Genomic DNA, 21,613 nt, shown 5'->3' with positions numbered 1-21,613 from the left:
AAGTTCCAGAGCTAACACTTTCCAGGAGTCTGGACCGAGTCTCGGGAGCAAAAGACTAAATCTGCAACATCCTGGTCACAGGACACAAACACCTAGACTTGCCATTTCATCCATCCCTCCATCTTGGTCCTCCCAGCATGGGACTCCGAGGCGCAAAGAGAGCCTAGACCAGCCTTCCCATAACCAAAATGGCCGCCGTGCACTCCCTGCCCACAGCTGACATGGTCGCCTCCGTTTGGTCTCCATGGTAACGCAGGCCGCTCTTTTCGTGCCGGCCTAGGCCAGGCTTGTAGGGAAATGAGAGGAGTTTCCCTCCCCCTCATTTTTGCGACAGTTGCCGGGAAAGTCACGGCAGTTGGCTGGTGTCAGCTGATTTACTGCAGCGGCGGTGGCGGTGGCGGCGGCAACGGCATCTTGCAGCCTCTTTGGAGAGACGGAGGCTGGGCTGGGGTTACAGTCCAAAGTTTTCCCACCAGGATTTGCCCACCCCACCTCCTCTCTGGATACGTCCTCGCCTTGTCCTCTTTGCCAGGACGCCTGCAGGTGGTGGGACAGAAAACATCGAGGCATAAGATGAAGCTGTGACAGGTAAAGGGCTCTCGAGCTTCCCCGGGGGGAACCCCAGCGCGGAATGTGCCCTCAACGCGGAGGTCAGAGGCCGGGGGTCAAGGGTCACAGCTCCGCTCCAACTGGGGGCGGTGCCAGCTGTCAGAGCGCTGCTGCTGGAAGCTCTGGTCTGTGCCGCGCCTGCAGGTTCAGGCCCACGACTAGGCACCTGTGCCTGGCGCGTGGGTCCTGCCAGGGGTCTCTGGGACTCCTTGGCCTAGTGAGTGACATTTGCTACTGGTGACACTGGCTTTGGTCTTGAGATGGGACCGCCTTGCCCTCAGTGGCAGTCTAAACGGGGTGAGATGCTTAATGTTGAGGAGTGGGTGGTTCTTAACAGTGCTTTTGGGAAATGCTGTGCTTGCTTTTGGGGTACACATAGCCTCTCCTGGTACTCTTTAGTTTGCCCTTGCCTAAGGTACTGAGACGTCTGTTAGTACACCTGCCCGCTCGCATCCCTTTGCCCTAAGACTTGGTCTAAGAGGATTCCTGCTACTCCCGCTCCCTTACTAGTGGGTCCCAGCGTTCTGAAGCTATATGTTTGGAGTTAGCAATACCCTGCCTTGGATTCAAAAATTGCGTTTTATGTTTTGATTCACTTGCTATGTCAGTTTCTCAGGTCCTAGAATTTGAAACTATGGCAGCTACATTTGCATCACAGACAGCACTGGAATTGTTGATGCTGCTGATTTTAGGGTTCAGTGAGAGCTACAGCTTGCTTTTGCAGTAGCATTTGCCAGGAGCCAAAAAAGGCAACCTGTGACTCTTTCCGGCGTTTATTGTTTAGGGCTTTATGGGCAGGATGTCAAGAATTGCCTGTTATATGAGAGAAATTGATGGAGTTTTTTGAAATATACACACACACACATTTCTTTATAAGTAACTTGTGACAGTATGTAGGTGGAGGACAGCTTAAAAGTGAAAATGTGTTGAAATGCCTGTATTATTGCAAAGAGTCAAAGATTGCCTTGATTTCATCCAAAATAACAGATCTTAGTTATTTCAAATCGGGCAAACAGAACAGTATAAATACGTAGTAAATGCCTTGTTAATTTCCTTTTTTTTAAAAAAATGTATTTTATTAAGGGACTTCCCTGGTGGTCCAATGGTTAAGACTCCCTGTTTCCACTGGAGGGGGTGCGGGTTCGATCCCTGGTCGGGGAACTAAGGTCCTGCATGCCGCGTGGTGCGACCAGAAAAAAAAATTTTTTTTTTAATTGAAGTACAGTTGATTTATAATGTTGTGTTAGTTTCTGGTGTACAGCAAAGTGATTCAGTTGTACATATATATAATAGTTTGCATTTGCTAATCCCAAATTCCCAGTCTATCCCTCCCCCACCCACCCTCCCTCTTCGCAATCACAAGTCTGTTCTCTATGTTTGTGAGTCTGTATCTGCTTTGTAGATAAGTTCATTTGTGTCATATTTTAGATTCCACACATGCCTTGTTAATTTTCAGAGATTATTGTGAGAAATTCATTTAAGTGTCTATCTTTATTTTAAAAATGCTCCAAACCCTACTTAGCAGCAAGACCGGAGTGTACACTTTGTTTTTTCTTATTGCCACCTGTAGCTAAATTTTAAAAGATCTTGATAATTGTATAACTCAAAGGGACTGGGCTTTGCCTTGTTTGAATATCACCGTGGGAACTTAAATTTTGAGATAGTTAGCCTTTTTTTCTTTTTTTCTTTTTTTAATAGGGGGGAATACCAACCTTTATTTACACTTGGGTTCAAGTTCAGAGCCATCTTAGTATAGCGAAGCGGTAAAAAGCACAGATCCTGGGACTAAGGTTCATATTCCAACACAAAATAATAACTAAGTGACAACTGGCAAATGTTACCCACAGTCTCTTCAGTAAAGTGGGGAGAGCATCACCCCAGCTTCTAGCAGCTGTCATGGCTGCCTCTGCCCCAGTGTCCACCCTGGGTACTCCACCTCGGAGGCAGCTCAGCTAAGAGAGTGTGGGCTCTGCAGGTCTCAGCTCAGTGGTTAGGGTGGGACTCAGTGAGTTATTGAACCTCGGAGGTAGCCCCTAACTCCAGACATTCACCAAAGGCAAGAAACAGGAACGCGGACTGGTTCAAGGACTGAGTGAGATTTTACGATTTCCTTTGGTTTTTATTTGGATATAAGCTCTGTTTTGAGGCAGAGGAAGTAAGGTGGTTTATCTGTGTAACAGGCTTAGCATCACAAACTCTAAAAGTAGTGAGCTGGTTTTGTGCCTTTGCCATCGGAAGGTAAGATGACATTTAGCCTTAGTGGTGTCCTCTATGTTAGGTGAGTCCTCAAAGTTTGTTTTGTACCTCAAATGCAGAGGATTGAGTTAATTTTTTCAATTCAGTCATCATCATTGGGCTGTTCAACGTGTGTCTCCTGTTTTTTTCCATTCATTGTCTTTTATATCTGGTTTCCACTCCCTTCCCTTGCCCACCAACCCATAGACAACCATTACGACATGTATGATGTGTATCCTTCTGTGGGTATATGTTATTACATGTGTGTTGTTTTGGGTGCCCACATTTTATATAAATTTATTTAATTATTTATTTATTTTATTTTTGGCTGCGTCGGGTCTTTGTTGCTGCGCCCGGGCCCTCTCCGCCGCGGCGAGCGGGGGCTACTCTTCATTGCGCTGCGCGGGCTTGTCATTGCGGTGGCCTTTCCTGCTGTGAAGCGTGGGCTCCAGGTGCGCGGGCCTCAGTAGTTGTGGCTCGCAGCCTCTAGAGCACAGACTCAGCAGTTCTGTCGCACGGGCCTAGTGGCTCTGCGGCATGTGGGATCCTCCCGGACCAGGGCTTGAACCTGTGTCCCCTGCACTGGCAGGCCGACTCCCAACCACTGCGCCACCAGGGAAGTCCCCCTGGGCGCCCACATTTTAAATTTATAGAGGTGATATCATGCATGATCTCATTAAAGTTTTTTCGCTCCCTACTATCTACTATTTAAGGATCTCTTTGTGTTGCTGTCCATTGCTTCTAACTGCTACACAGTACTTCAGAATTTCCATCTACTACAGTTTATATGCCGACTGTCCTATTTGTGGATACCCATGTAACGTTCATTTTCCTACCACTTTAGGCAATACTGTGATAAACATACCTTTTTGACCTCTATGATGCTTTCTTTGAGATATATATCCAGCTATGTGATTTCTGGATCATAGGGTTTTCATATATTTTATTGAAGGATTGCCAGATTGTGTTCCAGAACAAGCCGCCGTGGTCTATACACCTGCAGGCGGTTCAGGAGAGTTTCTATATCCTTGTATCCCCACCAGTGCTTAGTGTTATCCAGCCCCCTGCTTTTTCCAGACGAATGGATACAAAGTGAAATCTCATTTTAAATTACATTCCACTATTACTCATGAGTTTGAACCTTTCTTCATGGGCATTTTATCTTTTCGGGTTTTCCCTTTTGTAAAATTGTTTATTCCTTTACGCATTTTTTATTTTGAGGTTTCACGCCTTTTCTTGTTGATCTTCAGAAGCTCCTTGTATTTCCTACATACTAGTCCTTTAAATATTGTATCTGTTCCTATTCTGTCATTTGTCTATAACTTTTTTTATGATGCCCTTCATTGAACAGAAATTTTGTACTTGATATAATCAAATTAAAATTTTTTTGCCTATGGTTTGTGTTTTGGGGGTTTTGTTTAAGAAGTCTTTCCCCAATTCTGTGTCACAAAGTTACTCTCCTATTTTATGTACTACTAACTTTATAGTTTTCCTTTAAATTTATAGGTCGTGAATACATCCAGAGTGTCTTTTTACATGTCACAAGGTAGAGATCCAGTTTATTTTCCATATAGTGTGCCAGTTTTCCTAGTGTCATTCTCTCCTTTCCCCACAGATAAGTGGTGCCACGCTTACTGTATATTAACCTCTCATATAAGCTCTGAAAACTGTATTCTGTTCCTTTGGCTTATTTGTTTGCTCTTGCTCTAATATCATGCTGTTTTAGTACTGTGGCTTTGTATGGTTATTTTTTCCTACATGAGTAAGTTTTCCTATTTATTTTGTTTTAGCTTTATTTTGAAATAATTATAGATAAAAGAAGTTGCAAAACTAGTACAGAGAGGTCTGCTTTCCCCAATGGCTACATTTCATATAACTTCACTCAATTTCCCTCAGTTGTTACATTTTATACAACTATGGTGAAATAGCAAAACCAAGAAATTGACATTGGTACAATGCCTGTATATAGTTCTATGCCATTTTATCACCTGTGTAGGTAGATACCTGTAACCACCACTGCAGTCAAGGTACAGAACTACTCTATCACCACTAAGACCTCCTTTGTGCCACGCCTTTCAAGTCAGTTCTGTCTCCCTTCCTCTATTATCTCTAACCCCTGTTCACTAGTCAATTTTCCATCTATAGTTTGATCATTACAAGTGTGCTGTATAAATGGAATTATACAGCATGCGAGTTTTTGAGATTGAGATTCATCTGAATTGTTGGGTGAGACAATTTTTGAGAGTCGTCCAAATTGTTGTGTAATTTGGGTAGTATTCCATGGTATATATGTACCACAGTTTGTTTAAACATTCACTGGGACATTGGGGCTGTTTTAAGTTTTTTGCTATTACAAATAAAGCTGCCTATGGACATTCTTGTACAGTTCTTTTTGTGGGTATAATTTTTCACATTTTCTGGGATAAATGCCTAGGAATATGATTGCTAGGTGGTATGGTAAGTGTACGTTTAGTTTTTGAAGAAATTGCCAAATTGTTTTCCAGAGTGGCTGCACCATTTTACATTCCCACCAGCAATGTATGAGAGATTGAGTTTCTTTGCATCCTCGCCAGCATTTGGTAATTGTCACTCTAATTCACTGTGGTCGTAATTTATGTTTCCCAAATGGCTAATGATGTTAAATTTCTCGTAAGGCAAGTTTTCCATTCTTTGTCCATTTTCAAAGTTGGCTTAGCTATTTGTGGATTTTTATTCTTTCCTATATATTTTGGAGCTAGAGTGTCTAAAGACAGCACAACTAGAATTTTGATTTAGTATGCATTGAATTTATAGGTTTATTTTGGGGAGAATTGACATTTTTATAATATTAGATCACCCTATCCAAGAGCATGGAATGGCTTTCCATTTATGACTGAGCAGGAAGAAATTTTTTGCAGTTTTAAAAAATATCATGAATAGATACTAATTTAAAGTAGATTATTGCTGACAGAAGAAAATGCTATTGATTTTCATATATTGTTATTCTACCTTTGTGTGTGTGTGTTCTACTAGACAGAGATCAAAATCCATAGTATAAATCTTGAAATAGTTTTGGTACTTGTAGAGTTAGGCCTGGAACTAGGTAGTGCTTTTATTCCTGGTTTATCTGTTGCATTTCTCTGTGACACTGTTTTGTTTGTTGCGATGGATAAACTCAATGATTAGAGTATGGGGTTAGTGAGATTTATAGGTTCTAGTCCCATTTTGTCCATTCATTGTTGCACTTTACAGAGAGTTCATAATCTTACATATATGCCTGCCAGTGATCATGGGCAGAACCAACTGAGAGCTTATGTATGGCTCAGTGAGATCCTGTCATCAATAAGAGGATACCTTACCTTTCTACTTACAGATACTATGATTGTGATGTTAACTTAGAATTTGAACTCTGTGCACATTCATTTGCCTTGATCTGTATCTGATACTTAAAGCCACTTTGCTGATAAGAGCACAAAAGATATTGTTGGAAGAAGTCCTACACCATGACTGCATTCAGAAAGTCCTGTCCAAGTGGAATTTTTTTGTTTTCTATTAAGTAACATATACACGATATTCATAAAATAGTAAATATTTTAAATAAAATTAGGCATCTTTTCCAAAATGTGTTGGTGATGTTTAATGAAAATGTAGGTTTTTTGGGCTGATGGTTGCTTGTGTTAGTAGTTGTCAAAAAATGTTGGAACAATAAAATGTTAGGGCCCTGGTCAGTTCAGGGAGGAGAAAATTTCTGAAGTACTGAGAGTTATTCTGTAGGCTCTTGTAGAATAGAAAACTACTGGAAAGACGTGGCTTTTTAACCACTGCCTCCCATTCAGTTAGCAATTGTAAGTTATGACCCTTCAAACTCACTGAAAACATTTTACTAGTGTTTTGCACATACGTATTTCTCTCTGAATGTTGGTAGTTAGTATATGTCAATGATAACAGATTGATAGAATGTGCCAGTTATCTTCTGTTCTCACATTCATGTTTTTTATTTGGCTGTCTTCCTTAAGGGTTCTTCTTTTTTCTAAACATTTCAAATACAAACAAACAGTAAAAAACCACCATTAATGGGAATGAAAAATTCGCTCTAATGCAATATCAGTCTACTTAGTTTGAGACAGTTTTGTGATTCACTAACAGGCCTTGGTGAGTGTGGTAGCGTTCAGTTAAAGTAAACCATGTTAGGTGATTTGCTGCATAGGTCCTAAGACATGTCTTGTTGTGTATGTGTCACAGAGTAAAAGAGGCTATAATATAGGTGCAACCTGCAGCTGGGGAAAAGCAATTAGTACATTAACAGGGATTTGATTAAGGAGACTTGTATTAATTGTTGGCATTATTACAGAAAAATTCATTGAAAAGAAACTCTGAAATCCGAAGCATGTAAAATCAAGATGTATTTTAATTTATTGAAGGGTACAACATTTTTAAAGCCAAGCAAACGAACATCATTCATTACTTTGTGCATTTATTCAGTAAATATTTGGGTACCTCATATGTGGCAGAAATTCTAGGCTCTGGGAATACAGTATAGAACAAAACAAACATAAATCATCACCTTCTTGGAGCTTCTGTTATAGTGGCAGATTCAGACAAGAAATAAATAACACTTGGTATGTTAAATGATTGTAAGTGCTCTGGAGAAGTGTAATAAAATACCATTGGGGTGGTGGATTTTGCAATTTATGCTGCTCAGGAAAGGCCTCACTGAGAAGATGACATTTTAGCAGAGACCTAAAGTGGTTGAAGGAGCTCTAAAGATGGACTTGCCCTTACTTGAGATGGGGAAGACTGTGGGAGGGGCAGATTTGGGGAAGAAGACTGGAGACTCGCTTTTGAACATGTCAAGTTTGAGAAGCTTATAAGCTATCCAGATGGAAATGTTGAGTAGGAAACTGCATATGTGGAATCAGAAGAGAGCCACCAGCTAGAAATTGGGAAATTATTCATGTATAGCTGGTATTTAAAGCTGCGAGGCTTGGTGAGATCACTGAGGGAGGGAGGGAGGGAGTACTGCCAGAGGAGAGAAGTCCAAGGACTAAGCTCTGGGTATGCCAATATTTAAAGGTCAGAAAATGAGGAAAAATGGAGACTAAAGCCATGGAGACGAAAGGTAGCAGGAAAGTGTGAAGACTTGGGGGCCAAGTGAAAAAGTGTTTCAAGGGAGAGGAAGTATGAACTATGCCAAATGCTGTTGGTAGGTCAAGAAAGATGCGGATTATGACTTGACACTGGGTTTAGCAATGGAGAGGTTTTGGTGACCTGGTCAAGAGCATTTGTGTGACAGGTGGAAACTTTTCTATAATCTATGCATTGATATAAGGAGGGGGATAATGTTACAAGTGAGGACATTCTGATTTGGAAAGAGGTACACATTTCCTTAAGGTTACAGTTAATAAATGGGGGAGCTGGGTCTGCCCTAGTTAGTGTGACTCTCAGATCTTCACACTTACTCAGCACAGCTTACTGGTCCCCATATTGTGACAGTTCATCTTCTAGTTGGGAAAGCATGTTTGTTTCTTCTTCTGGGTATTTTAATTTATGAACAATGAGATGCTTCAGTGCTCAGTTTAGAGTTTTTTTTTTTTTTTTTTTTTGTCATTTTTATTTATTTATTTATTTATTTATTTTTGGCTGTGTTGGGTCTTCGTTTCTGTGCGAGGGCTTTCTCCAGTTGCGGCAAGCGGGGGCCACTCTTCATCGCGGTGCGCAGGCCTCTCACTATCGCGGCCTCTCTTGTTGCGGAGCACAGGCTCCAGACGCGCAGGCTCAGTAGTTGTGGCTCACGGGCCCAGTTGCTCCGTGGCATGTGGGATCTTCCCAGCCCAGGGCTCGAACCCGTGTCCCCTGCATTAGCAGGCGGACTCTCAACCACTGCACCACCAGGGAAGCCCCAGTTTAGAGTTTTGATGGCAGTGTGAGGGAAAGACGTAGGAATGGTTGGGGATGGAGGTGAGATGAGAGGTGGTTCGGGAGATAAGGTTGAGGTTGGTTCTACCAGATGGGATCTGTTTACCCTAAAATGTAGGGGCTTGGTGGGCATAGTTTGCTTTTAGGTTAATCAGTAACTCTTGAAACTGAGGCAGGTTGGTGATGGACAGAGCATAAGTAGCTGCAGAAATTTAAAACGTGATTCATATGCCTCAAAATCGATGAATCATTTTTAAAATTGTGATTTATTTTTGACCAGATAGCTCTGCAGTTCTTCACAACCCAGCTCGTGCCCGCTCAGGGCTGCCTTAGCAACGAGAAGTAAGTGCGGTCTGCTGTTGCCATCTGCTCACGCCACATGTTCTTCGGAAACAGAATACTGGAACTTCCTTTAGCAAAGCCGTCCTAAAGTGTCAAGTTCACTGGGAGCAGATTTCTTGCCACTCAAATAAGAGAGTATTATCTTGTCAACTTAGCGACAAGCTTGGTGTTCAGAAGGTGGTGTCCCTCACAACTGTTTAATTCCAGACACCCTTTGTTCTGAGGAAGCAGCTCAGTAATTCCTTCATGCATTTTATGATCTAGCTATCTCATTGCATTATAATAAACAGTCTTCATTACCTGATTCAGTTTTTTCTAAGTCTTCAATGAGTTGATAGCAAAGGCACAAGCACAAAGAAAATTCATAATATTAATGACTACTCCCTTCATCAAACCATGAATTTGACTTGAACACACTTTTTTGACAAATGATGTAGGGATGTTCTGAGAATTTGAATAAACCTTTAAAGATTTCTTTCTTCATTCATTGCAACGGAGGCAAGCATGTTTAGTTATTTAGTCTGTAGTCCCTGCTTTTCATAATCCCCATGGGTAGGTGGGTAGTGGAGGCCTGCCTGCTCTTGTTCATGTGTGCCTGTTCTCATGAGAGAGAATTTGAGTTTGTTTTTGTCTGCAGGTCTCAGAGGGCCTGCCTTGGGGCACAGGAAGCAAACAGACCAAGACAGTATTGACTCTCTGGTGAAAATGCCTGTATTCCTGGGCTAGAAATACATCTTGCTTTTGCATTTGAGCATTAGAAAGGCAATATAGAGAAATGAACATTGATCTGATCCTAGATTTTTCATATGTAATCTTGACTTTTATAGCTTTTAGAAATCACATGGGATACCAGTATCCCATGAGATTTTGCAGAACAGTATGGTCTTATCAGAGTATCACTCCATAGGTTATTCATGGTTTTAAAGGGGAAAAATAGTTACAGTGGAGGTATCTGGTAGTCACTGCCTTGGTCAAGTGGTCATAGGTGGCATCACCGATAGTGGGACAGTGTGATGTTACGTCTCCTGTGGTGATGCAGTGTGAAGTGTACATCACCTATGAAGGATACTTGCCAAATGTGTTTCACTTGAGCCTGATGATGCCTTTAGATCCAACTTCCAGTTTATAGGAAGAACAAGAGATAGATGAACATGTGATAAATGACATTGTAAATAAAATCAGACAAATCTAAAATCTGGAACATTCTACAAGCAATTGTTTTTGTTTATTTAAAGTTAATATGAAGAGTGAAAGTTAATAAGAAAAATGAAGTAGGACTGTTTTAGAACTAAAGAGTAAAGAGGCATCACAACCAAATGCAGTGAGCAAAACTTGAATATTTTACTTACTGGTTTAAAAAAAATTATAAAAGATATTTTTTAGACAGTCGAAGTAATTTGAATATGGACTGGATTTTAGATACTATTGGAGAATTATTATGGTATTGATAATGCTGATTGTGATAATGGCATTGTGTTTATGAAGGAAAATGCTCTTATTTTTAAGCTTGGTATTTAGGGGTGAATTGTCATGATATGTGTAGGTTATTTTCAAATGGCTCAGCAAAAAAAAGTCTCTCTATATACACATGTATTGACAAGGGAAATTTGACAAAATATTATTTATGGAGTGATCTTGAGTGATCTTTATACTATTTTCAAACTTTTTGTATATTCAACATTTTTTATAATAAAAAGTTGGGGAGAATCACAAGGGGAAAAGTAAATTTCATCTTAAGCCTTTTATTAAAAGAACAATCAAATTTAAAAAATATTCCCTTGGGGGACTTCCCTGGCAGTCCAGTGATTAAGACTGCACTTCCACTGCAGGGGGCACAGGTTCTATCCCTGGTCCGGGAACTAGATCCCGCATGTCACACGGTGCGGCCACAAAAAAAAAAAAAAAAAAAAAAAAAATTCCCTTGGGAGTTCCATGGTTGCTTAGTGGTTAGTATTCTAGGCTTTCACTGCTGTGTTGTTCAATCCCTGATAGGGGAACTGAGATTCCACAGGCCGCTGCAAGGTGCAAAAAAAAAAAAAAAAAAAGTCCAAATCTAGTGAAAAACAGGGATGAAAGATTCTCCCTTGTTCCTTGAATTTTTCTTAGGGCTTTCTAGGCCTTCACATAGCTAGGCAGAATAAAACTGAAAAAATAGGAAGAAGATAATTGGGAGAGTGCGCTGTACCAGAAGCCAAAGAGAGAGGGTTGAGGATTAGCAAATGATCAGCCGTGTCCAACTAGTGGCTGTGTAAGACTGAATATAATGTAGGGACTGAGTAAGATGGTTAGAAAGTGTAGGTATCAACAGTCCATTAATGTCAAAGCATCCTCTCTTTCCTCACTTCTCTCCTAAGGCCTTGCTTCTCTCTGCGATATTGGAGAGTTCTTTCCTGGAGTATCATATTAGAGAAATGTTGACCTCTTCATGTAGAGGGCGATCTTGAGCGTCCTTAGATTAGGTATGTTTGAAGATAGAATCTAGATTACATGAGGCCTTTTGTAGTAAGGAAATGGAAACACTGTGTTTAAGACCAGGGGGTTTCAAGATGTTGATTGTAATTACAGTGAGAGAAACAGAGAGATAAAGTGAGAGAAAGAATGAATGAGAGAGAGAGAGAGATAGCAATTACTAGATTTACAAGCAAGGGCTATTAACAAGTGAAGGTGTTTTGGACAAAAATGAGATGTGAACATGTTTGAAGGACAAAGCCTAATTTAACTGAAAGACAGATGAAATGGTAGACAGTGAAAGGATAATTAAGGGAGTAAGATCCTTCAAAGAGTCCAGGAAGAATTAGATTTAGCAAAAAAGATGAGATATTCCTTCCTCAGAAATATCTTGCTTGGCACACAGTGAAAGCTTAATACATGCTAATTATTGTTATTCTCTGTTTATTCATTCAATAAGTACATATTGGTCACAAGTAAAAGTCTATAACTGTTCCAGGTGCTGGTAAGTCACCTCAAATCCCAGTGGAATGCAGTTTGCTTGATAATGATTAATAACAAAGATGGTGGGCTTACGTCGAGGATTTGGTTTTACTCTCCAGGGAAACAGATTTTAGTGGAATGGATGCATGTATAAACAAATAACTACACACAAAGTGACGAGTGTTCTGCACCAGTGTGTAGAAAATCTTGTGAAAACGTGGTTGCAGGAGCAGTGAATCACAGGTTTGGGGACAGGGCATTCACGGCAGAGAGGAGCTAGTGCTGGAACAGGTTATAGGCTAAAGACAAATACTTGTTAAACGGTTATTTGAAAACTCCATGTTGTGTGTGTATGTGCATCTTTAAAATAAAAGAACCTGGTGAATCAGGGCCATGGATTTTATTTTATTTGTTGATTTATTCTGGCCCCGCCCATCTTGTGGGATCTTTGTTCCCCGACCAGGGATCGAGCCTGGGCCCCTTGCAGGGGAAGTGCGGAGTCCTAACCACTGGACCGCCAGAGAAGTCCCGTGGGCCATTTAATTAATTTATTTATTAAACTGTCTTTTGGAATACAGTGAAATACCCAAAGGCCGGGGGGAAAAAAAACCCTTAAGACCAAAGGCTTTATCTTGAGAATCAGGATTCCCACTCAATCCAGTCTCTTACTTCTCTTACTCTTCCTTTTCAGAGGTAGTTTTCATTACTGTTTTTTTTTTTTTTAAATTTGGTGTCATTACAGAATTATTCTAAATGTTTGTGTGTGTGTATTACAGATGTGTGTAGATACATATATATATACCCCTTTTAGAACCTAAAATGGGAATGTATTTTACACACTGTACTGCACCTTTTCCTCCCACTATATATTTTAGAGATTATTTCATATCTCATGCTGCAGTGTTCCATGGTAAGACTCTCTAATAATTTATTTAATCCCTGATTTATGGACACTAAAGTTCTTAACATGTACCCATTAACAATTAGAGAAAATTTCAAGCACATAAAAACAGTAAGAACAATGTAATGAACACTCTTGTACTAAAAGGAACTTCAACGCTTATTTTTACAGTTTGGGTTGCCTGGCGAGCAGATTCTGAGATGGAGATTAGCACTCAGGTTTCTAAGGGAGGGATCTTAGTCCCGACAGCGGGGGGGAAAGGAAGCAGGTTTGGCCAGAGGGAGAAGTTGAGCTGTAATGAGTCTCAGCGGAATCTCAGTTGACCCTGGGGGTAGTTCCAAAGATGGAATGACCCTTCAGAACTATACTGAATTGATATGAGGGGGCCTGGCCTTTACTGTTTATCCCTGGATTGATCAGTCGTTGGATGTGGGCTGTCCTACTGGAAGGGGGCAAGGTGTCTCCCTTTGGGGGGCAGTCGTTAGTGGGGGCTGACAGCCCAGTGCTCTCAGCGGCTGGGGTAGTAAGTCCTTTATTCCCGAGGTGGATCTGGATGCATACCACCCATCACACTTACGATCCTGTTTCATCTTCATCCCTTCCGATACCTCTTACCCACTCTTCCCCTCCACCATCTCCCACATGCCAGACCCCAGACATCAGATCATTTTATCCCTAAAGACTACAGTTCTACTTACCTTTGAGTAATGCGTTTTAGTAAAATCTTGATTAACCAGACTGACTGGAGAATGAAGTTTTCTGGTAAATGGAATTTTGTGGTAAATGCAGTCAACGTAGACTAAGGAAGGGTATTTATTTCATTAGGAATCAGGAGGTCTGTGTGTGCCTCTGAGCTCTGAGATGAGTTTGCAGTGTAATTTTGAGAGAGTTGCTGAAGGACCTAAAAGTGGAGGGCAGGAGGAGGGGCTCAGCGGCCCCTTCCCATAGTGAGTAGTTATGTTTAGGCAAAACTTTGTCGTCTTCTTTCCCTTTTATGGCAGATTTTGATAAAACTGCAAAACAGGGTTTAATTTTCTTTTCTATCAACTTTGAATTTGGAAAATGTGAGCAACTAAGCTCTTCTGTGCCTATTTAAATTAAGGGAAAAGAAGTCCACTAAGGGGATTGCTGCTTACAGAACCTGAGAATAAAACCTCTTAAAGTGGGGTTTGCTCCAGGGGCTGCTGGATAGGTTTACCGTTCTGGCTCCCCCAGGCTTGGAGTTAGCGCTGATGTTACAGTTTCACAGTCCAGTCACCAACGCCTTCCCTGCCTCTTACCCTGCAGCCAGTCTGTTCTTGGTAACAGTGAGAAGTCCGTGTTCCCACTTTAGTGACACCTGGGTTGTTTGTTGTTTTTTAAATTATGTTTAAGGAGGAAGGGCCCCATTGAAGGGTAAACTTGTAATAAATTGGAATTTCAAATATTATGTACTTGTGTTTATAAAGAATAAATAAATAAATATCCACTCAAATAGCTCTCTATAAGATGGTAACGAGCTGTATACTTCTCTCCATTTCTATATTAGGAAGCCAGATTTTTTTTTTTGGTCAGTTACAAAAGCCTTTCTTTTACAACTGCTTAAATATCAAAAACAAAAGCAAAACAGCAGGAGGTTGACCCATATTTCATCAACTTTTGCAATGACTTGGTTCACTGATACAGGCAAAGGGTGATTGGATTTTTGCCATTCACGTGAGACGCTTTTTGTTGAGTTCTCTGGTGCCATATTGTGAACATATTTCCTGAGTTCTAATTTCTCTGAGACCAGATTATGCCTCTGTTCCTCTGTTGCCTCATTACGTTCTTATTTTCCTCTCTCCCTCCCCCCCCCCCCCCCCATGCTTGCTTACTTTCTCTTATCACTCTGCTTGGAAAGTAATGTTGCCAAATCTGGCTCCCTGTGCACCGATGCCGAATAAAAATACAGAGACAGAGAAATGGAAGATAAGGAATAGAGAAGCTTTTTATTTTCTTTGCCAGGCAAAGGGAAGACACAGCAGGCTAGTGCCTCAAGAACTGTGCCCTCCGCTTCCTGGGGAATTACAGGGATTCTTATAGGGGAGTTTGAAGTCCGAAGTGAGTGATAAGGATCAAAATGGTGAAGGTCTTGCATTCTTCTTCTTCTTGCATTATTTCAAAACAGCCATTGCTGGAGTCAGGCAACCTGGTAATTGGGTCCGTTAGCCTCTGGGTTGTTGGTCTACATATGACCTCCTTTCTGAAATGCAAACAGCTACAAGGGGTTATTTGCTACAAGAGTTTATAGGGAGAGTAAAGAGTAAATACCAGGTGCAGGGTGTAAATTACCTAAATTACACAGGATTGGGGTGACAGGTTAGTTTTGTGAAGGACAAATCTAACTATAGACACTACAGATTAGTAACAGTTAAAATAAAACTAGGATTGATTACCTCGTGCCAGTTTATGTTTCTTCTCTAGCCTGTTCACTGTTCCCTTTATTTTCCTGGTTATCAGGAGAGGAAAATCCTCATTTCTATTTTTGTTGCAACAGTAATAGTCATTCATGTCTTTTTCTTGCCTCTGGCCTTACATATTTCATCAAACCCCATGATTTACTGTTCTTATAATGCCTTATATTTTCTTTTTCTTTCAAAACTCTCATCATTTTAGCCAGGTTCTTATCACTGCACCCAGGCTTATTGCAGTAGCATCCCATTTGGTTTTCCTGTCTGCAGTTTTCTCTGTGTTACTCCAAACTCCATACTATCTCAAATAGTCTTAGCATACTGCTTCTCTGCTTAGATGGATACATAGTTATGGGACCATTAAGTCTCTTTAAACTCTGGTCCTGCTCAAGACCATTGTGAAACCTTGTAGTATCTTCTTCCTTCTCAAAACCTAAATTTGTAAATTCTGATTAGGTGTATAATAATTTATCTCACATATTAGAATCTGAAATTATTGATGACTTCACTGGGCATCAGCATCATAATAATAGTGCTTATTCTTTATGTAGAGGGCGTTTAGTATTTGAAATTGTTTTCTCTTTACTTTTGTTCTTGGAGTACCTTTGTGTAAAAAACATGTATCGAAATCTATGTTGTGTTTTTATCAATTTGGTGTGTTGAACACCAAGTCCTATCTATTGTATATCTAAAATAGCTCTCATATTCATCTTATTATTACCATTTTCACCACTGCTACCCTTCATCATGTATTTATTAAAGACGTCCCATATGGCAGTCACTGTGCTCCACATCATATGGTGGTAAATACGTCGATGTGGTTCTTGTTCTTAGGGAGCTTAAAGACTAGTAGGGGAGACAGCCATTAGACAGAGAAATCCAGAAATAGTAATGAAGTTGTGATACATTTAGGCACCATCTCTCTTACCAGCAGTACTGCAGTAGCCCCACTGGTCTTCAAACCCAGAGTTTTCTCCCTCCCTTTTGTATTGTAGCCAGAGGGATCTTTCTGAAAAGCTAATCAGATTTAAAACAGTTGACCTGTTTTCCATTGCTATCAGGTTAAACTCCAAATTCCTTGAGGTGGGTTACCAAGTTCTTATGATTTGGTGCATGTTGGCTTGTTGTTTCTTGTCTCATTCTGCCTTTGTGCTCTGAATGCCAGCCCTGCGATTTTCACTGTCCAGAAAGAATTGAGATCTCTTACCTTGGGGACTTAGAATATGTGATTCCTTGAGCCTCTTCCTTGGGTAATTACTACTCATTCTCACTCATCATTTCTTCCAAGAACCCTTCCTGGACCCATTGAAGTATAGGTTAGGATATCCATCTTTTGTGTCTCCATTAGGTCTTGAGATTTCTCCTGTATCACACTCTGTGGTAGTTGTTTGCATGTGTGTAAGCCCCATTGTGTAGGTCAATGTGTCTATTTTATCTACTGTTGTAATTCCATGGTATAGACACAGAATGGAAACTTGGGAAATGAGTTCAGAATTCAATTTGAAAGCTGTCTTAGTATTGGGATTGGAGTTTGTAGTATTATTTCTAATAAAGTCATGCAGAATTGAATTGTCGTATTTGCAGATAGAATTGTTTGACAGGCATATACAGTAGTAGTACTTTTATATTGTGTCAAAAAGTCAGTGAAAGATAGTAACCTCTTGAAAAGTACAACTTTATTAAATGTTAAGCGACAGTGCTGAAAGAAATCAGTAGATGTGGAAGCAGAATGTGAAGAATAGCAAAATCTGTGTTTTTAAAAAATTAATAGTTGCTGATCATCTGCCATGTGATGGATATTTTACTAGTTACATTACATATATGATATCTCTTAACCTTTATGACAGCTTTCTGAAAGGAGGGTATTATTGTCCATCTTTTACAGATGGGGAAGCTGAGACCTAGAGGGGTAACTTTTTCAAGATTGCATAGAAGAGTCAGGATTTGAAGATAGTTCTTCTGACTGTAAGTTCAGTGTTCTTTCAACTATTATTTTTGTTGTTGTTTTTAACTGAAGTATGGTTTTATTTCTGTATAGAACTGAGAAATAGGTGCAATTAGGTGAAATAGAAAAATGCATGAAATTAAGGTAACCAAAAGAGATGACTTGATTTTTTATCTCTCAGACCCCTGCTCTTTATGATTTGATTTCTTTGACTTCAAAATGATTCAAAATTAATTTTATAACTACCTCTTGATGAGAAAACTAAGCCTCAGAAATGAGATGATATGCTCAATGCCTGCATGGTTGGTGGCAAAATGAGGGGTAGAATCTAGAACTGCTGTTATTTGACTCTAAAGCTTTTTCAGTAAAAAAGTTTTATTTAATAGCCAATGTCTAAATATAATTTTAAGTCAGATTTGATACAAACATAGATGAAAATTGAATGTTCTTAGTATTCTTCTGTTTTTAGGAGCATCTAGTCGTACAGCATATTTATTTATAACTCTAAAATTTGAAAGGTGGTATTTCCCCTTAATGTATTAGTTACAAAATATGAGTATATTTTACACAATATTTTGGAGAGTTAGTAAGAATTTTCTTCAGAGTTTCTATTACAGTTAATACTATATGGCGTTAATCATTTATTCAGTCACTTTTGATTTGGGCCTTTTCCAGAAAAATGTGATTTTTTTTTTTTTTTATCCCAATGAATCCCTAATGTCCTTGGATATAGAGCAGTGAGTTTTGAATTCGATCCCCCCCCTCCCCCCGACCTTGGTTGAACAGAACTTCTTACCTAATTCCTCGGATAAGCAGTTGTAATAGCAGATAAGCTGATGTAGTATGATCCCCTGGAAAAGATATAGTGAAGTTCTGTAACATTATTTCCTAAGGAGGAATTGCTTTTTGGATAATTAATTTTAGGCTATGTTCTTTTAAAAGGACATGTCCCTGCTATGAGTTGAGTTGTGTTCCCCTAAAATTCATATGTTGAAGTCTTAACCTCTAGTACCTGAGAATGTGCCCTTATTTGGAGGTCTTTATAAAGGTAATCAAGTTAAATGAGGTCATCAGGGTGGGCCCTAACCCAACATGACTGTGTCCTTATAAAAAAAGGGAGAGACGTGTACATAGGAGAACACCATGTGAGCATGAAGTTGGCCTTCTACCAGCCAAGGAGAGAGGCGTGGATCAGACCTTTCCCTTCACAACCGTCAGAAGGAACTAACTGTGACAATACCTGCTTTCAGACTTCTAGCTCAAGAGCTGTGAGATAACAAATTCTGTTTTTTAAGCCACTCAGTTTGTGGTCAGGGCAGTTTTTAGGAAATTAATACAATGTATTCCCTTATGAAGATTCTTGATTGCCCTTAATGAGAATTCTTCTCAGATTCTGATTGACTGTCAGTTCCTGATTTTCATTAGAATGTGAAGATTTGTTTTAGTTTCTGGAGAAGCTGAGTTAGAGATGGATGTGTTTTCTTGTGTTTTCCAATACCTTTATCATGTTACGGGCGATTATTTTCACTTGTTTTAAGAGCTATGAAATGTATTCTTCTTCCAGGTTTCCTTGAGCTCCTTGTCACTTGAATACCAGAATGTTCTTTCCTGTTGCATCAGAACAGACACATGCCCCTGTCACACACATATTCCTTAGTCCTGAATCTGTATATTTGCATTCTCTTCAAGCTAGGCATACGCATCGAATACGAGTGCTCAAATATCGAGAGAAATGTTCTTTCCAGATCTCACCATATTGTGTTAGATGTTGTGAGCTTATTTAATTGAGAGAAATCTTCAGTGATATAACTTAAAAATGAATGTTGTCACCATGGAAAAATGAACTCCTTCCAGATTCTCTTTTTGAGAAAGTCACTGTTGGATATGTTATTCAGCCAGTAACATGCTGTACCAAATTTGTTAAAGTTGGCTCAGTGCTTTGTTTCATTTTCTAATATTAAATAGGAATATGGAAAGAATTGTTAGTGTCATAGTAGTCTATGAACTGCTGAACATGATACATAAATTGTTTTATAAATAGGAAGGGAACTTGGAATTTTTCCTAAGTTGTAGCAAACAACTTTTACTTGTAGAAAACAGATGAAGTTTTGGGGGAAACAAATTGATGACAGCCATGAATTCTAACAAAAAATAAAAGATGTAATATACATAGGCTGCTTTTGGTAAACATCATTCATAATTTTTTACTTGCCTAATTTTCTTTCCAGGGAAAGGGATTTTAGTTTTAGTTTTATTTATTTGTTTAAAGAGTGTAAGTAGTGGATTAAAGAAAAGACTTTTGCTAAAAGCAACCAGCAGTAGGACCATGGATATTAAACTAGTTTCTTTCATAGAAAGTGGTTATTCCTTTAAGTGTCTCTGAAAATTTCTTAGGACAATCTTAGCGTTCTAAAGAGTCTAGATCATACACATATCTTTTGTTGCCACGTAGAAACCAAGCCTATCAGCGACTCCTAGTGTCTCATAAGGTCTGGCAGAGTCTCTGTCTTATATGGAGCCCTCTCTGATTATGCCAGTTTTCATGTCTCTTGAATTTCTATGAACTAGTATTTAAGTCTTTAATCACACAGTTTATAACACCTAAATCTAGTTGTTTCACTAACTAGATCTTAATTTTGTCATATGAAGGAATAATTCCTTATATTTGTGCTACAAACAGGGTACTCTAATATACACTGCTTAATTGATTATTCATCTCAAATTTAAACACCTTTACCAGAACTAAATTTTTATTATGCAGAAATGAGTTTAAAGTTCTTTATCCCTCAGGTTTCAGAGTTTAGAATAAAAGACATTCGTGACTTTGAGACATAATAGGTTTGTACTAAATATGGTGAATGAGTTTCTCAGTGGGCAGTATTCTTTTTAATGTTTAGGACACTGTCAAAAACTCTCAGTTTTTCTTGGACATTGCTAACTATTATTGGTTTGGAGACTTAACAAGATTTGGAGACCTCACTTGCCTTGGTAGCATAGCAGAGTGAGTAAGACCCCGGGTTCTAAGTCAGGCTGCCTGGGTCTTGACTGGGGCTCCATTTCTTCCATTTTCACTTTGCAACTCTTTATGACTCACTGTCTTTACATGTGAAAGAGGAGTGCTAATAGTACTTACTGTGTGATTTGTTGTGAGGATTAATTGAGATTTTAATTAGATTTTATATACTTTTATGTATGTGTCTGTTTTATTTATATATATAATGTTTAGAGGAATTTTTGGCACTTAGGAAGTTCAAGTTGGCTTCATAAGAAAAATGTGTAATATGTTTTAGAAGGAAATATTGTAACATTTGACATTATTCTTATAACATTTCCAGGTTTGAAAGCACAATGGCAGGAAACAGCCTTGTTCTACCCATCGTTCTTTGGGGTCGCAAAGCACCAACCCACTGCATCTCAGCAGTACTTTTAACAGATGACGGGTCCACGATCGTGACTGGATGCCATGATGGGCAAATATGTCTCTGGGATCTTTCAGTAGACTTGGAAGTGAGTGTTTGAAGTGCCTATTGTACTTTTCACATACAAGAAACTACTTAACAAAAAATAACACAGTTCCAAAATAATTTGACCTCATAATATATCTTCTGTGAGATATATTTTGACTAAAATTGGTATTCAGAATGATTATTTACATTATTCATCAGAGTTGACTTCTCCTGGCTTTTGGCTTGATACTCAATTATGATAGCTATCCTACCTGGCCTAATATGTTACATTTAAGATTTTTCAGAAAATTTCTAACCATATTGAAGGAGGTTTCCAAAAAAGATATTAAAAAACAATTTTGAGCATTTATACCTTCTAAGGTCAATGTCTTGAAGAGAGCAAAGCTTTTTGTAAAACTGTTTGTAAATTTTGTCGTATTTATTTTAAAAGTCGCTATGTACTTTTCGCCATCCTTTCCTGGTGTGGCTTGGTCAGTGTGCTCTGCTTCTGGGTGCTGGCTCTCTGTGGAGAGACTCTCTTTTTCCATATTTTAACCTCCAATCTCTGACAACTCTCCCCAGGAATTTTTCTGTAAGGGGGGAACAGAGAATATGGGGTGGTAGCTGGCATGGAATGTAGAGGCAAGAAAGCTGATTTTTTAACTAAACATTTTTTTTAACAGCCTTATTGAGATAAAATTTACATGCCATACAATATACTCTTTAAAGTGTACAATTTCATGATTTTTTACTCTGTTCACAGAGTTGTGCAGCCATTACCACAGTCGATTTTAGAACATTTTCATCACCTCAGAAGCAAACCTTGTACTTTGTAGCAGTTACTCCCAATATACCCCCATGTCCCCTGGGCAACCACAAA

General features: G+C 39.3%; 1 protein-coding gene across 4 annotated transcripts in view; it reads left to right on the top strand.

Moving 5' to 3' along the window:
• The first annotated feature begins 396 nt into the window (after positions 1-396).
• Positions 397-21,613, top strand: part of WDR7 (WD repeat domain 7) — a 370,109-nt gene continuing 348,892 nt past the window's right edge. For 2 of the 4 annotated variants that reach the window (XM_061169471.1, XM_061169468.1), the window contains exons 1-3: positions 397-588; positions 17,228-17,307; positions 20,623-20,794. In XM_061169471.1, the coding sequence (XP_061025454.1) occupies positions 20,636-20,794 (159 nt within the window). In that variant the 5' untranslated portion in view covers positions 397-588; positions 17,228-17,307; positions 20,623-20,635. Of the gene's footprint in view, positions 589-9,047; positions 9,082-17,227; positions 17,308-20,622; positions 20,795-21,613 lie in introns of those variants that run through there. The other 2 variants (XM_061169469.1, XM_061169470.1) reach the window with 2 other exon arrangements.

Source organism: Eubalaena glacialis, chromosome 15 (assembly GCF_028564815.1).
Source record: "Eubalaena glacialis isolate mEubGla1 chromosome 15, mEubGla1.1.hap2.+ XY, whole genome shotgun sequence".
Classification (NCBI taxonomy): Eukaryota; Metazoa; Chordata; class Mammalia; order Artiodactyla; family Balaenidae; genus Eubalaena; species Eubalaena glacialis.
This window is presented reverse-complemented; position numbering and strand designations above follow the sequence as displayed.